The sequence below is a fragment of the Microcebus murinus genome, chromosome 18 (assembly GCF_040939455.1).
Source record: "Microcebus murinus isolate Inina chromosome 18, M.murinus_Inina_mat1.0, whole genome shotgun sequence".
NCBI classification, from domain to species: domain Eukaryota; kingdom Metazoa; phylum Chordata; class Mammalia; order Primates; family Cheirogaleidae; genus Microcebus; species Microcebus murinus.
In genome coordinates this window covers 29,534,434-29,551,642 of record NC_134121.1, presented here as the reverse complement: position 1 = coordinate 29,551,642, position 17,209 = coordinate 29,534,434, and the positions used below count along the sequence as shown (strand labels likewise).

The 17,209-nt window shown below is 34.9% G+C and overlaps 1 protein-coding gene across 19 annotated transcripts in view; it reads right to left on the bottom strand.

Annotated features, from left to right (window-relative positions):
- BCAS3 (BCAS3 microtubule associated cell migration factor) overlaps nucleotides 1-17,209 on the bottom strand; it is a 539,137-nt gene that overhangs the window by 333,795 nt on the left and 188,133 nt on the right. For all 19 annotated transcript variants that reach the window (XM_075994398.1, XM_075994401.1, XM_012775078.2 and 16 more), the window contains one exon: nucleotides 2,787-3,051. In XM_075994398.1, the coding sequence (XP_075850513.1) occupies nucleotides 2,787-3,051 (265 nt within the window). The remainder of the gene's footprint in view (nucleotides 1-2,786; nucleotides 3,052-17,209) is intronic.

The following is a 17,209-nucleotide window of genomic DNA, read 5'->3' as shown; positions in this document are numbered from 1 at the left end:
GACAAACAACGGTAATAACACCAAAACATGATTCATTTTCAACATGAATCCCTCCCTATCCAACGGTTTACATTGTTTATGACCAGCATCAGACTGTTTACCCACACAAACTGTAAATATATCATTTTTAGAACTAACCAACAACAATGCCCATTTTGTTATGACATGTAAGGTACAAAAAGAACATGAAGAAAAATGACCATCACTCTAATGTCTATGCTTCAAAAATGAGAAAAACTACACAGAATAATATGGTGTAATTCTGACAATAAAATTTTAATATGTATTATCAGGAGGAAAATGCCTCCTGAAATTCTTGAATCTTAGGAACAGCAGTATTGTCAAACAGTGTGGATTCTCTTCTCTGAGGGTTCTGCAAAATTATGAAAGCAATAAAGCTGAGAAAACAGTATACTTTGACTCAGAAGTCTAGCATTATTGTTTAACCACTGTTCTTTTACAAATAACAAAACTGAGGTTCACTGATTGGCATTTTGTAACTTTCAAGAAAAATATACTGAAAGATATTTTTCCATGTTCATTTAATATCTGTCTTTTCCCTTGGAGTAGAAGATACATGACCACAGGGATGACTTTAATTTTTTCTATAGATGATTCCAAAGCCTAGTACCAAACCTCTTATGTGATTTGCTTAATAAAAAAGGAAGAAAAGGAAGAGAAAAGCAGCTCAAAAGAATATCCTGTGAAGATGTATAGATTTAGGGATTACAAATTCTTTTTATCTACTAATACATCCATGGTTTCTTTTACCAACATAGCTGTCCATGAGCACACTGAAGCTCTCTGCAAAAACATTTTGATGAAATTTATATTTAAAAAAATACTCAATACAAAAAGAAAAGTTCTCAAAGAACTTATATTACATACTTAAATATAGAAAAAAAATTTTATACCAAAAATATAACTAATTAGGTCTGAAAAGAAATGTCTTGCAAATGGCTGAAAATATCAATATCTTACAGCTTCCTAAACTCTTTTTTAAAAATCCTAAACACTTTTTTAAATAACTGTTTTCATCTAGGACTGATTCTAAAACCTTTCAACCTTAAATATCATGAGTCACTAGTTAAGACACAAAAACTATTCTTATAAAAAAATAATTGATCCCCTTTAAAAATATAAGATAAAAAAAAAAAAATAGAGCCAAAGCATAAAGTATGATCTCAAGAAAAAATAGAGGTCCTACTTTTTAGAGTTACAGAAGTTCTTCCCAGGATACCATTTACCTATATATTTTGCTAGCCTACCTTAAAGCTTCCTACAGAACATACATATCTGGAATTGGTCAGATATTACAAAAGAATGTATAATATGGTCAGTATAGAAGCTAAAACAAGGATAGGCACATACCCAAAAGAATTATAAATAAGTATCTAAATAAATACCTATACATACATATTCATAACAGCACTATTCATAATAGCCAAAAGGTAGAAACAAGCCAAATGTACAAAAATGGAAGAATTGTGTTATACAATGGAATTCAGCCATAAAAAGGAATGAAATACTCACATATAATACAATATAGGCGAAACTCAAAAACATTAGATAGAGACAGTGGTTGCACAACATAGTGAACCCACTAAATGCCACATTTAAATGGTTAATTTTTATGTTATGTGAATTTCAGGTCAATTAAAAAAATAAAGATTACTTTCTGTGGTAGCCATAATCTCCATATATAAAATTCTCCAATCTGGAAAACCTAAAATGGTCATCCATCAAGGGGAATCGACAAATGCTCTAGAAAAAGGAGTAATCTAATGTCAACAAAAAGGAGTAATGTAATGTCAATATTTTCTGTCATTGTGGTGGGAATGAAATGGTACAACCACACTGGTGTTATCTATCAAGATTAAGATTCACATACATTATGATCCAGAATTTCCACTCAAAAATGAATACACATATTAACTCGAAACCAAAAACCACACAAATATATATCACCAATAGAAGAAAGGATAAATAAATAGAAGTACAAAGGACTAAGTCAGATCGATGTAAGTAAATGAACTAAAGCTACCTGTAACAACATGTATAAATCTCACAAATGTTAAAGCAGCCAAATACACTGAAATATATACATACTCTATAATTCCATTTATATAAAATAGAAACAATAGTGCTTATGGATACTTTCTTAGGAGTCAAACTATTTTTAAAAAGTAATGAAGTGATTACCATAAAAGTCAGAATCATGGTTTAATGTTATGGAGAAGGTGAACAAAAGGATGATTCTGATAATGCTCCATTAACTGATTGGGATTGGGATTGGACACCTTTGTTTTTCCTGTAACATACTGATAGAAATCGCACAGAGATGTATTTTAAAATAAAATTCAAATGCTGCTCTATCAAAAATATACATGACTCAAGACTATTCCTTTCAATGAATAAATATTTCTTAATAAACAAACAATAGTACTGGCCCTTTAAAGGCAATGTTCTAAAAGAGATATGTAGAAAGGAGGTTCAGTTCTCTAAAGTTATATAGTCTCAAACATCATATTCTATAAATACAATATTAAATATCCCTTATATATTAAAAGAGTTAGGCAGTTAAAATAGCACAGTAATGACCACCATTACTATACTGGCTCCAATTCATTAAATGATTTAATAAATAACAATATCTCATATGAGCCTAAGATCTTATCTTTACATACACAGATTATAACAATTTTTATTATCCCAGATATGTAAAATTAGGAACAAAGGGGAAGAGGATAGATAGGAGCAGTGGAGAGAGAAAAAAATGGCTTTACCATGCAGAGGTGAGCCAGAAGGGCTGCTTGATAGACCTGGAACAGGGCTACAGCGACCTCCTTGCTTAGATGTCAGTTCCTGTTCAATTTCTTCCAGTCCAGCACTTTTCTGGAAACGGCTCATGCGATTCACTACTCGTGGTGACATATGTGTACGAACACAAGGCTGGCCACCATAAGGGTTGATGGGGAAAACGTGGGAAGTACCCCGGAGAGTACTGACCACAACCCAGCGACAGTCATGGCTGAAGCAGATGTCTTGTACCTAGAAATGAGATAAGATATAAAAATGGCTGAAACTATTTGGATTAATCTAAAAGTATCACATATGACCAAATATGAATATAAATGGCTACCTCATTACCAAATGTACCTAAGAGCAGGTTATAAACAAAAGAAGTTATTCTACAGATGATTATAACAATGAATGCTGATCAAAACTCCATTAGGTAAAAAGTTATTTCAAAGGTCGGGGCATATAGAACCAGAAGAGAGGTGGGATACAGAGGAGAGAAGGTCTTAAAACACTTGACGCCCCCACTCCCACACAACCAATAATAATTCCCATATCTGTAGTAGCTGGCAAAGTTTTTCTATAAGAGACCATATGGCTTTGCAGGATGTATGAGATCTATTGTCTGCTGCAACTACTCAACTCTACCCTTGTCCTGTCAAAGCAGCCATGGAAAATACGTAAATGAATGAGTGTAGCTATGTTCAAAAAATTTTTATTTACAAAAACAAGTGGTGGATCACAGACATGACCTAGAGAAAGTTAGTCATTAATTTGTATGACACTTATCATATACTGAAAAAAGAATTTCTAGCATTTTTGAATTAGCAAATTGAATTTACTACTTTTATCTTGATATCAGTCTAATGGTGACAATTGAGCAAAAATACCTCAATTTACTCTCTTCAAAAAACTTTAAAAAGAAAGCCAAATAAAATTTGATATTGTTTTAGCATTTTGAAGCATAGCTTCTAAAAGGAACGCAGGTCACAAATATTTAAGAAAGGTTTTCTACATTGACTAAATTAATTTTTCACCACATAAAACAATTATCAAATAGTGATTTAAAAAATTCAGATAAAGAATAGTAAAATATGAATATTTTTGAGGATTTAACATGAAAAAATATACGTACATGTATGTATACATGAGGGATATTAGCTTTGATTATAATAACATGAATTAAGTAAAATTCCTCAAGCAGTCAGAGAAGCACTTTCCAATATATCATATCTTCAACTAAGCCTAAATTATTCAGAAATGCATCACAAACAAAAGCTATATGTAGCCATCAAAGTATAAGTTTCTGGCCGGGCACGGTGGCTCACGCCTGTAATCCTAGCACTCTGGGAAGCCGAGGCGGGCGGATTGCTCGAGGTCAAGAGTTCAAAACCAGCCTGAGCAAGAGCGAGACCCCGTCTCTACTATAAATAGAAAGAAATTAATTGGCCAACTAATATATATAGAAAAAATTAGCCGGGCATGGTGGCGCATGCCTGTAGTCCCAGCTACTTGGGAGGCTGAGGCAGAAGGATTGCTTGAGCCCAGGAGTTTGAGGTTGCTGTGAGCTAGGCTGACGCCACGGCACTCACTCTAGCCTGGGCAACAAAGCGAGACTCTGTCTCAAAAAAAAAAAAAAAAAAAAAAAAAAGTATAAGTTTCTAAAGGAGCTTCAAACCTTTTAAGTAAAAAAGAAATGTTAGTCTTATGTATCAAGACAAAATACTTCATTACTAGACTACTGCTGGACAAACATTATCAATACATGAACAAACCCAAAATTCCACCACATGCCTGTCAATCTCCATTACTGTGACATATTCAAATCACCCACTGATATTTACAATTAAAGACTATCCCAAAAACTGACAAATTTAACTTCCAACAATTCTAGTTATTTCAGATATAAAGTTGTTCCACAGTGTTTAACTTGTGTACTTTGCCTACAATGAAGTTCAGCTTAACTGACTTTTCTGAATAGATTAAGGATCCTATTAAAAGAAAGAGTATAAATAGTAGAAAACCAAAATGAAGGGAAGGACAGGACAAATAAAAGTATAAAAAGCAGAAGCAAGAAAGAGAAATAGAGTACCAGAAGAATTTAGTATCATAGTATCAAATGCATTTTCTCATGCCACAATCAAATATATAAATAAAAATATCTTTAGGCTTATCGTTGAGTAATTTATGTCCCATCCACAGTGGAACTGAACTATGTTATCTAAGACCTTTTTCCAAAACACTTATAATGAAGACCACTTCCTGGTCTGTCAATGAAAAGGAGTTTCCTTCTTTCATTTTAAGAATACTTGTGATATGAGGTGGTGTTAACAATCAGTATATCAAGGCAGGAAGAAAGAATTCCACCTAATGCTTACTTAGAAAACTGCTATTAGAGAAGTGATTATGCTCTCTGACCTTGAAGAAACATCAGCATACATAAATGAGCAGACAAGGATGGCTTTAGATATTAGCTGTCAAGAGAATTAGACAAAGTTTAATACTTTAGGTAACACTACAGAAGATGACAAGTCGCCTACTTTCGAAATGTAAAATGATATAAATGTTGTTATTATTGAACTAGCTGAACAGTTTTTCATAGATTATTAAAAACAAAAATATATATAAATGGCAAACTAGTAATAAAATGGTAACATCATTCCAATGATTTTTGGACTTCAATTATGAAATGTTATTTCTAGTTAACATTTTCTCATCATAATTAAGAAGAGCCAGATGGGAATTTTATCACCAACTTAATTCTACTGTATTAAATACCATAGCAAATAATATTTACCATACACAGATAAAGCATTTATGGTAACAAAAATTAAATAAGGGCCGGGCGCGGTGGCTCACGCCTGTAATCCTAGCTCTTGGGAGGCCGAGGCGGACGGATTGCTCAAGGTCAGGAGTTCAAAACCAGCCTGAGCAAGAGCGAGACCCCATCTCTACTATAAATAGAAAGAAATTAATTGGCCAACTGATATATATATTAAAAAAAAAAAATTAGCCGGGCATGGTGGCTCATGCCTGTAGTCCCAGCTACTCGGGAGGCTGAGGCAGAAGGATCGCTCGAGCCCAGGAGTTTGAGGTTGCTGTGAGCTAGGCTGACGCCACGGCACTCACTCTAGCCTGGACAACAAAGTGAGACTCTGTCTCAAAAAAAAAAAAAAAAAAAAAAAAAAATTAAATAAATATAGGTACCACTCATCACCCAAAATCCTGCTCTGAAATTTAGAAAATAAGCATATTTAATTATTCTTTTAAAAACACACACTATTCAATACTTTGAACTTGGGAACTAAGAAGAGCTGAATAGCAATAGATATACTGTATATGCTCCTGGGTGGTCACATTTCAAAACGCTTATAAACTGAAGTAGGAATGACTATAGACATGAGACAAGTGCAAGTTTCTTTTAAAACTGGGGTCAGCAAACTTTTCCTGTAAAGGACCAGATAATAAAATTTTAGGCCTTGCAGGAAATAAAACAAAATCAAGAATATTATGTAAGTACTTAAAATAATTAGAGAAAATAAACTTCAACAAAAATTTCATTGATAAAATTCAATATATAATAATAATTCAGTATAATGTTTTTGTTATAGAGGTCTACTAATGAGAAGAATGGCATTCTTTTCTACAGAGATAATATTTTGCTTAGTTGAGGTTCAAGCTAGTGTTATTAAATTACAATACTAATTGATAAAAACCATTCTTATCGGTGGTACATACCACAAAAACAGCCAAAGAATCAAATTTGCCCCATGGACCATAGTTTGCTGACTCTTGTCATACCATCATGATACTGGTCACTGTACACTTGTCAGAGTGTCAAATACCTAAATATAGAAAAAGCCTTGGAAATCTAATGTCAAAGTCAAAAACAGGGTTAGATTCTGAAGTCGGCAAGTAGTATTGCTACAGTTTAGAAAAAACTCCACAGTACAGAGAGGAAAAACTATACAGAAAACCTTCCCATAATAAGAATCCATAAAAGACATGAGTTAAGAACATGAGACCAGCGAGATTAAGGTACTTTTAAAAATTCAATAACAAGCAGACATTTTGTTTTGTTTTGTATTTAAAGTGAATATAACTATATGCATATTATATACAATATAATAATAGCATATGATTATAAAAAATACTTCAGTTTTTAAGAAATCACATACACATAAATCTCACAACCCAGACACAAGTATTTCTCATAATCTTGGAACACATCCCTCCAGACATCTCTTTATACATAAATGGACATACAGTATATCTAGCCATTTATATATATCACACAAATACATATGTGTACACACAATTTTACATCAGATTAAATTCAAAAATATCAATTTGAAGTGTGAAATAGTCTATAAACTTTATTATAAAATACTGTGAAAACACACAGAAATAGTAGTATAAGCATAAGGCCTTACATATTATCAGAGGCTTTACCTAGAGGCAGTATATCATAGTAAATATATCTACCATTTACTATCTATGACACCATGGGAAAGTTAGTTATCAATCCTGTGCCTTAACGTTCTTCATTTGCAAAAAAGGAAAAATAATGCAAATCTTAATCAGGTTGTTAGGTTTAATGAATTAACACACAGAGCACTCAGAACAGTGCTTAGCATGTATTAAGCACTATACAAAGATGTTTGCTATTACTGTCATTATTACCATAAGAATATATTGCAAGTCTGTCCAAATGTCTCTGTTTTCACTGTTACCAATATAGACTAAACTACTATCATCTCACTACTAGGTTACTACATTAGCCTCTCACCTGGACTTTTTAATTGAGACCATTTATATAAGGAACACAAGACAAAGTAGATAAACTATACTTCTTCAACATTAAAAACATTAAAGAATACCAAGAAAGTAAGGCCAGAAGTGGTGGCTCACACCTGTAATCCTAGCACTCTGGGAGGCTGAGACAGAAGGATTGCTTGAGGCCAGGAGTTCAAAACCAGCCTAAGTAAGAGCAAGACCCTGCCTCTATAAAACACAGAAAAGTTAGCCAGGCATAGTGGTACATTCCTGTAGCCCCAGCTACTCAGGAGGCTGAGGCAGGAGGATAGCTTTGAACCCAGGAATTAGAGATTTGCAATGAGCTATGATGACACCATTGCACTCTACCTGGGGCAACAGAGCAAGACTCTGTCTCCAAAATAAAACAAAACAAAACAAAACAAAACAAAACAAAACAAAACAAAACAAAACAAACAGGCCGGGCATGGTGCCTCATGCCTGTAATCCTAGCACTCTGAGAGGCCCAGGTGGGCGGATTGCTCGAGGTCAGGAGATCGAAACCAGCCTGAGCAAGAGTGAGACCCCATCTCTACTATAAACAGAAAGAAATTAATTGGCCAACTAATATGTATAGAAAAAATTAGCCGGGCATGGTGGCGCATGCTTGTAGTCCCAGCTACTTGGGAGGCTGAGGCAGGAGGATCGCTCGAGGTTGCTGTGAGCTAGGCTGACCCCACGGCACTCATTGTAGCATGGGCAACAAAGCAAGACTTTGTCTCAAAAAAAAAAAAAAAAAAAAAAAACCTAAAACGGGAGAAATTGGAAGAAAAAAATCGCAAATGATATATCTGATGAAGGCCTAGTATCTAGAATATATAAATAACTTACAACTTATCAACATAAAGAAAAAGAAGGCGTGGCTGTTAATTCTTTAGTCTTGTATTCACAGTGCCCAATGATGGCATTACTCTGCACCATAGCCAATTGTCCCAAATTAAGTTTAGAAATGACTAGTTTCAGTAATAGATGAAACGGTTCAAAATGTTAATAAAGGCTTTGTTGCATGGTAAAATAAAACAAAATAAATTAAAATAAAATATATTAAATTAAATTAAAATAAGCGAAGGATTGGAATAAATATTTCCCCAAAGAAGATATACAAATGGCCAATAAATGCTCAGTATCTTTAATGATTAGGAAATGAAAATCAAAACAATGAGATATCTGCTTCATACACAAAAGAATGGCATAATAATAATAAAAAAAAAAGACAGACAATAACAAGTGCTGAGGATGTTTAAAAGTTGAAACCCTCATATTACTATTTCTATGGGGGAAATATAAATGGTAGAGCCACTTACAAAGTGCTTCAAAAAGTTAAACATGGAGTTATCATATGAACCAGCAATTTCATTCCTAGATACCCAAGAGAATTGAAAACATATGTTCACACAAAAACATGTACATAAATGCTCACCAACAAGATTCCGAAGAGCCCAAAAAAGTAGAAACAACTCAAATGTCCATCAAGTGATGAACAAACAAAATGTTACAAAACCATATAATGTAATATTATTCAGCAATGAAAATGATTAAATTCTGATACATGCTTGAAAATGAACTTTGAAACAATATGCAAAGTGAAAGAAACCAGACAAAAAGGCCATATGTTGTATGATTTCACGTATATGAAATGTGTAGAATAAGCAAATCCACAAATACAGAAAACAGATTAGAAATTAGAAACAATTAGAAAACTAATTGCAAAGGAAGAGGAGAATGAAGAGTGACTTCTAATAGGTAATAGTTTTATTTTGGGGTCATGAAGCTGTTGAGGAATTAGTGGTGATCAATGTATAATTCTGTGAATACATTAAAAACCACTGAATTGTACTCTATAATATGGTGAACTTTATGTATGTGAATTATACCTCAATAAATCTGTTAGTTAAAAAATGAAAAGAACACTAACTAGTTACTTTGCTGAAAGGAAAGATCTATAGCCTCTTTTTATAGTTTGTGATTGCTTTCCTATGCTCAATGGAAGATAAGCAGCTTAATCTTTTATCGGTGACTATCCTAGCTCACTTTGCATCTGGGGTGGGGTTAAACAAGTGACATGCATAGAATATGGACAAAAGGTATAACCAGATGTTCTTACTCAGTTTCCCTCTGTTCAGAATAAAAGTGAGGCTTAAAAAGAAAACTCAAGCACACGGTAGCTAATTTAGTCTAGAAATCCTCATAAAGACACTCAATACCAATTTAGAGTTTTTAAGCATAAAAATGATAGAGTTATTAACTAATAACATACAAATAAAAAACTACAGATTAAAATGTTTTACAAATTTATGTTTGATTATGTAATTTACCAGTTATGAAATGTTTCCTATATTATTTGGCATATTTATAACACTTCATACTCTTATTTCTCTTTGTAATGATATAAAATTGGCTAACAGAAAGCACTTAGGCCTCTGGAAGGCTACTATATTTGTTCCTCAAAACATACTATAACATCCAGTAATCCTGATCCTTGCCCAAATATGTTTTGGGCAATCTGGGTTATTTATTTTAAAATATTTTATTGATTTGGGAATTTAAAACTACAGTATTTGGGGCAACTAAAATCTAATACAGCAGATATATACTCATATGGAACATAAAATTTCTAAACAATGTTTTCAATTATGTCCAACATTTTATCAATGTAAAAATACCCACATATATTTAATTCATAAAATGGACTGAATTCAAAGTACAAATGAAACAAGAGAATTTGGGCAGTAGAATTAAATGTCACTACATTTTAGCATCTAAGATACAGAAATCAGCACCTTATAAGGCTGCAAATTCAACTCAAAACTTCAATTAACAACCTCAATTAATAGCAATGGTAAAATTTTAGGGTTGTCTTAACATCCTAAATCTATTAAAAAGTGGGCAAAGGACTTGAACAGAAACTTTTCTAAAGAAGACAGAAGAATGGCCAACAAACATATGAAAAAATGCTCAACATCTCTAATCATCAGGGAAATGCAAATCAAAACCACAATGAGATATCACTTAACTCCAGTGAGAATGGCCTTTATCAAAAAGTCTCCAAACAATAAATGCTGATGTGGATGCAGAGAGAGAGGAACACTCCTACACTGCTTGTGGGACTGCAAACTAGTCCAACCTCTGTGGAAAGCAATATGGAGATACCTTGAAGCGATACAAGTGAATCTACCATTTGATCCAGCAATCCCATTGCTGAGCATCTACCCAAAAGATCCAATGACACTCTACAAAAAAGACACCTGCACTCAATGTTTATAGCAGCACAATTCATAATTGCAAGGCTGTGGAAACAGCCCAAGTGCCCATCAATCCAAGAATGGATTAATAAAATGTGGTATATGTATACCATGGAGTACTATTCAGCTCTAAGAAACAACGGTGATATAGCACATCTTGTATTTTCCTGGTGAGAGCTGGAACCCATACTATTAAATGAAGTTTCCCAAGAATGGAAAAACAAGCACCACATATACTCACCAGCAAATTGGTATTGACTGAGCAGCACCTAAGTGGACACATAGGAACTACAGTAATAGGGTATTGGGCAGGTGGGAGGGGGGAGGGGGGCAGGTATATACATATATAATGAGTGAGATGTGCACCATCTGGGGGATGGTCATGCTGGAGACTCAGACTTGTGGGGGGAGGGGGGAATGGGCATTTATTGAAACCTTAAAATCTGTACCCCCATAATATGCCGGAAAAAAAAAAAAAAAAGAATGGAAAAACAAGCACCACATGTACTCACCAGCAAATTGGTATTAACGGATCAACACCTAAGTGGACATATAGGAGCAACATTTATCGGGTGTTGGGATGGTGAGAGGGGGGAGGAGGGGATGGGTATACACAACCAAACAAGTAAGATGTGCAACATTTGGGGGATGGACACGCTTGAAGCTCTTACTCGAAGGGGGATGGGGGGGCATGGGCAATATATGTAACCTTAACATTTGTACCAGCATAATACACTAAAATAAAAAAAGAAAAAAGAAAAGAACCCCTCGCAAAAAATAAATATATGAGTAAACATTAAAAAAAAAAAACTGTGTAACTAAATACATATACACACAAACAAATGAGTAAAAGTACACTTGATGAAAACTGAAAAAGATCCGTGGATTGTGTCAATGTCAATATCCTGGTTAAGATATACTATAGTTCTGTAAAATGTTACCACTGGGGAAAACTGTGAAGTGTACATGGATAATCATTTCAATACAAAAATAATAGTGAATGTGAAGCTTTGGTAATATAACACCACAAGGACAGCAATGTTCGTGGGCCTGGTTCCTCCTACAGTCTGAACATGACAGCAAATGAGATATGGCCCCAAATGCCAATGACTGCAGGGTGAAACATGGTGGGATGGGCAGAAAAAACGTCCTGCTATGCCTGGACACTCACTGGAGGCTGGGAAGTGGCACCACTGCACATGGTGGGTATAGTGGCACTAACACTAGAGCACCAACTTAGATCTAACAGCCAAGACAGAGAAAAGGCTGACATGTTCCAGGCTGCCCCCACCACATCCACAAGCTAGCCTCCCCTGGCTAACAGACACGGGATGTTATAGTATGGTAGCTGTCATCAGAACAACACACACATTAAACACAGGAGTCTATATTTTTCATGGGGGGGAAATATTCTGCAATACGGTATAAAAGGGCGGGGCCCTTTAGTCCAATTCAGTGTACTGTCATTGTAACTTATATTGATGAATGCGTAACTGGTATTAACAGCTTACATGATTATACTTAAATGGTTGGGTTAGAGGGTATCCTTGCCGTGTATACTGAGGTGATAATGGGACAAGTGCACAACAGACCACACTACTAGGCTTCCAGCTCCTTCTCAAGTTATACAACAGAAACAACAGAATGCCAGGACTAGGTGAAGACTTAATGGCTGCTGAAGCACTCAGAGGTGCTATCCCAATACAACATCGCCACCTGCCTGATGCAGCAACCAAGCACACTCCCTTTTTAGGAAGGCAGCTACTGATTGACCTGCTAAGATCTAATTGTAACTGATCCATGGAGGCCTTGTGATTTTCTAGACCCACTTGGGGAAGGGTGGACTTGAAGATGAACAGGTGAGAAGGGTCCAACAGAGACTTCTATTCACAGAGAAATGGTCTACTCCAAAGTACAGCCAGCAGCACCTCGGGTTTTACAGTCACTTTACCTCCTACTCCACTGCCTGAAGCAACGCCACTGGCGCAATAGGCCCTTGATCTTCCTTTAAATGCCTGGGCCTTTTTCATTGATGGCTCAGCTAAGATGAAATCTGATGGTGCCCACTGGGCCTTGGCAGCTGTGTAACACCAACAACTATGGAAGGCTGACTGAAGTAAGGAACAATCCAGCAAAGGAGAATAATGAAAAGCAATCACCCCAACTTTAACTCAGGGTTAGGTAAACTATGATGGTGGGCCAACCATGCCCATTCATTTATGTATTGTCGATGGATACTTTTGTATGACAACAGCAGAGCTGAATATAGACACCATACTGAATACAGAGTCAAAGATATTATCTGGCCCTTTAAAGAAAAAGCTTGCTGACTCCTACTTTAGACAACCCTCTGGAAATGTTTTATTTTTACTTACATTTCGTCAGTTGGCAATGACCTGGACAATGGTCTCATCTGCCACTAGGAAGACTACATACTAGTAGATTATAGATGCCTCTCCTTGGGGCCATGAATTGTGCAAATAAATCACAGCTGCTAATGGAACAATTTGTGTCACTCACGCTCAAGGTAAGGTTTCATTCATTGATGGGAATGAATGGAATCAAGCCGCTAATCAAGCCTACAGTGCCCTGTACCATACTGTGATTGCCATCTAAATCCAGCAATAATAAACATTTTGCCTGTTGCATAAGTGTCATCTACTATTCCTTGTTTCATATCCATTCCAAGTATATATGAAATCATAATTGAAAAGAGTATGTATTCTGTAGTTGTTGGGGTCAGCTATTTATGTACTAGGACAATGTGGTTGGTAGTGTTTTTCTTATAATTTATATCTATTTTTTTCTATTCTACTGAATGTTGAGAAAGTGGTGTTAAAATCACCAATGTGGATTGCAGAATTAATTATTCATCATTTCAATTCTGTTGATGCTTGATGTATTTTGAAACTGAGGTTTAGGTGCATACACATTTAAATTTTCCTGACAATTTGACTCTTGAACATTATGAAATATCTCTGGTAATAAACTTTGTCTTAAAATAGATTTTTACTAAATAATTTCCAATTTCTTATGTTTGTTGTTTGCATGGTATATTTTTTAACATGCAATTACTATCATCATAGTAATGTCTCTATATTGAAAGTGAATCTCTTATAGGTAATTTCTTTTTTACTGGAGTACATTAGTAATGTAATTTTTATATCATTGAATTTGATGTACCATTTAATATTTGTTTCTTGTTTATTCCTCTTTTTCTTGTGCCTCTACCATTCCTTTTCTGCCTTCTTTTGAATTAACTGAACAATTTTTGGTATGCCATTTTGATTGGAAGTACTGGCTTTTTATGTATAGCAATGTTGAACCTTGCAACAGTACAGCTCCATACACCTACCCTAATAGCTTTCGCCCTTTGTGCTATAGTTATCATTTGTATTATACGTATACACAATATAATCCTTATAAAATAATGCTATAATTTCTTATATATAAAAATTATAAAATTATAATTTCATCACTCCTATGTATTTTATACAAATTTTAAAAAGAAAAATATCATCCTTTACATTTAACAAGAAATTTACAAAATTTCTCATTATTCCCTAAAAATGCAAGTTTGCTGCTGGTATAACATGTCACTCTAGCATGATTTCTAGTATGAATGTGCTGGCTTTATTGCTCCTTCAACCTTGAAGGATATTTTTGCTTGATGGAGAACTTTGGGTGGCCAATATTTGATTTTTTCAGTCCTTTAAACATGGCATTCCATTGTGACCTCCATGGTTTCCAATGAGAAGTAAATAGTTTGTTAAAATGTACTTTCTCTGTATATAATGTACTATTTTCTTCTGCCTGGTTTTAAGATTTGCTCCTTACTTTAGTTCTCTCAGAAAGTCAACTATGATGTCCTAAGAAATGGCTTTTTTTGTATTTGATCATATGTAATGTTTGTCTTTTTAAAGTTTTAAATTTTTGTCTTTCAAAAAAACTGAATTTTCCACCTTTGCATATTTGTTTCTCCTTCAGTCTCTTCTCACCTGCAATAGCTTCATGTATATTAAAACTGGTATTATTCCACATATTGCTAAGCTCTATTTTCTACTTTATCTCTCATTGAGTTTGGAAATTTCCAGTGATCTATCTTCAAATTCTTTTACTCTTTATCAATTCTGCTGTTAACATATCCAGTTCATTTTTATTTTTGATACTGTATTTTTAAGTTCTAGACTTTATATTTGGTTCCTTTCTTTAGTTCATATTTCTCTACTGAGATTTCCTACCTTCCCATCTAACAAGTATATTTTCCTTCATGTCATTAAGCATAGTAATAACAGTTGATTTAAAATACTTTCTACTGTTTACTACATCTGGATCATCTTGGGATCCATTCTGCTAATGTGCTGTGACCTATGGATTGAAGCAATAGCTCCTTCCTGAGAGTTTCTAACCTGAAATTCCTTATGGCTAGCCCTACTGTTTTCAGACTTGCCTAGCCAGCCCTCACAATCATGTAAACCAAAAAATCCCTTTAATGTCTTACTGATCCTGTTTCTCTGGTAGAGTACTGACTGGCAGAGACATTTAGTCCAGTTTCTATTATTCCATTAATAATGGAATGACAAAAGTTCCTGAATGACAAAAGTTATGAAATGATTTTAAGTTTTCCAGAATGTCTCGCTACCCCAAATATCTCCCTTACTACCTTTAAGAGTGCTTTGGAAATAATCTTTTGGATCTTTTATTATTTGAATATCCTATAAGGAGAAAAAGATGCTAACATCAGGAGGCTTGCAGGAAAGTGTGATCTGAAGACAAGGCCAAGGGTATGGCCAGATAACATTTTGCTGAAGACACCAGGCACGTGACTCAGGAATCCACTCAACCAGCAGAAGCCAGGAATAGAGATGGGGAAATTCAAGAAAGATCTGTGGAGTATCCTGTTGTCTAATGGCATAGATCATCATGACATGGACAGAAGACACACAAGGTTTTTGAGAATGCTTTATCACTAGAAACATTGATGGCTTGGACTAAAAGGCACAGAGACAGGATAAAGAGAAAGGATCTTACAAAATTCTATAAGAGGGAAACAGTTTGATAGAGCTATTCAGCTGCAAATCTGTGCCATCCTTCAATAAAATAGATAAATGTATCCAACGGAAGGGATATGAGCTAGAGGCCCAAGCTGTGTGTACAAATGCAGCAGTAGGCAGAGCTGCAGGCCCAGAAGCCAGGGCTGCAGTCCAGGAGGGCAAAACCTCAAGCCAAATAGGAAACTCAGGGCTTTAAACTTAATGGAATTTGCCCTGCCGGACTATAAACTTGTTTGGGACCAGTGATTCTTCTACTCTTTCTCATTTCTCCCTTTTGGAATGTGTATCCAATGCATGTCTTACTATTGAATTTTGACAGGAGATAACGTTTATTGTTTCATGGGTCCACAAGTGGACAGGAATTTTGTCCCAGGAAGAGTCACCGAGTCTCAACCATACCTGATTTAGATGACTTAGATCATGATACTGGGGATTTTGAGCTGAGGCTATTTTAAAGAAAGTACTGTACTTACACTGTAATGGGTTGAGACTTTTGGGAATGTTGGTATGGGGAAATGGTACTTAGCATATAGCATGAATATGAATTATGGGAGGCAGAAGATGGTATATAGTGAAGTGAATGGAAGCCCCCAAAAAGAGATTCTCATATCCCTCATAAGATCAAAGAATAACTCTGGCAAAATAAGTGATTAAGTTATAGAAACTGAGAGAAATCACTTACCCTGGATTATCCAGGTTGGTAATGAAAGTCACATTTACCTTTATAAAAAATACAAAACCTTTATAAGAAATACAGACATAGAGATGGAGAGGATACAATGCAATTAGAAAGACAGAGATTGTGTGATGTGGCTATAAATAAAGGAACTATAAAAACCACCAGAAGTTGGAAAAGGCAAAGAGTAGATTCTTCCTTAGAATTTCCAGTGAAAGGACAGCCTTGCTTACACCTTGATTTTGGACTTTTGGCCTCCAAAACCGTAAAAGAAGAAAATTTTTTTATTTGAAGCCCCCAAGTTCATGGCAATTTGTTATGGCAACTACAGGAAAACAATATTGAGTAATTTTGGACATCATCCTGAACAACGTAAATTTCATACTGTGGACAATCTGCCCAGGACTGAGATTTCTGGGTTCTATGGTAAGTGTATATTAAGATTTTTATAATAAGAAAATGCCGAACTACTTCCCAGAGTGGCTGTACTATTTTACATGCCCAATAACAATGTATGAAATATGAGAAATCCTGTTCCTCCACTCATTGACTTTTGAGAGTTTTTAAAGGTATTGTGGGTAACAAAACAACTGCGGCTTTTCATTTTCTTAATGGTTTTTGTT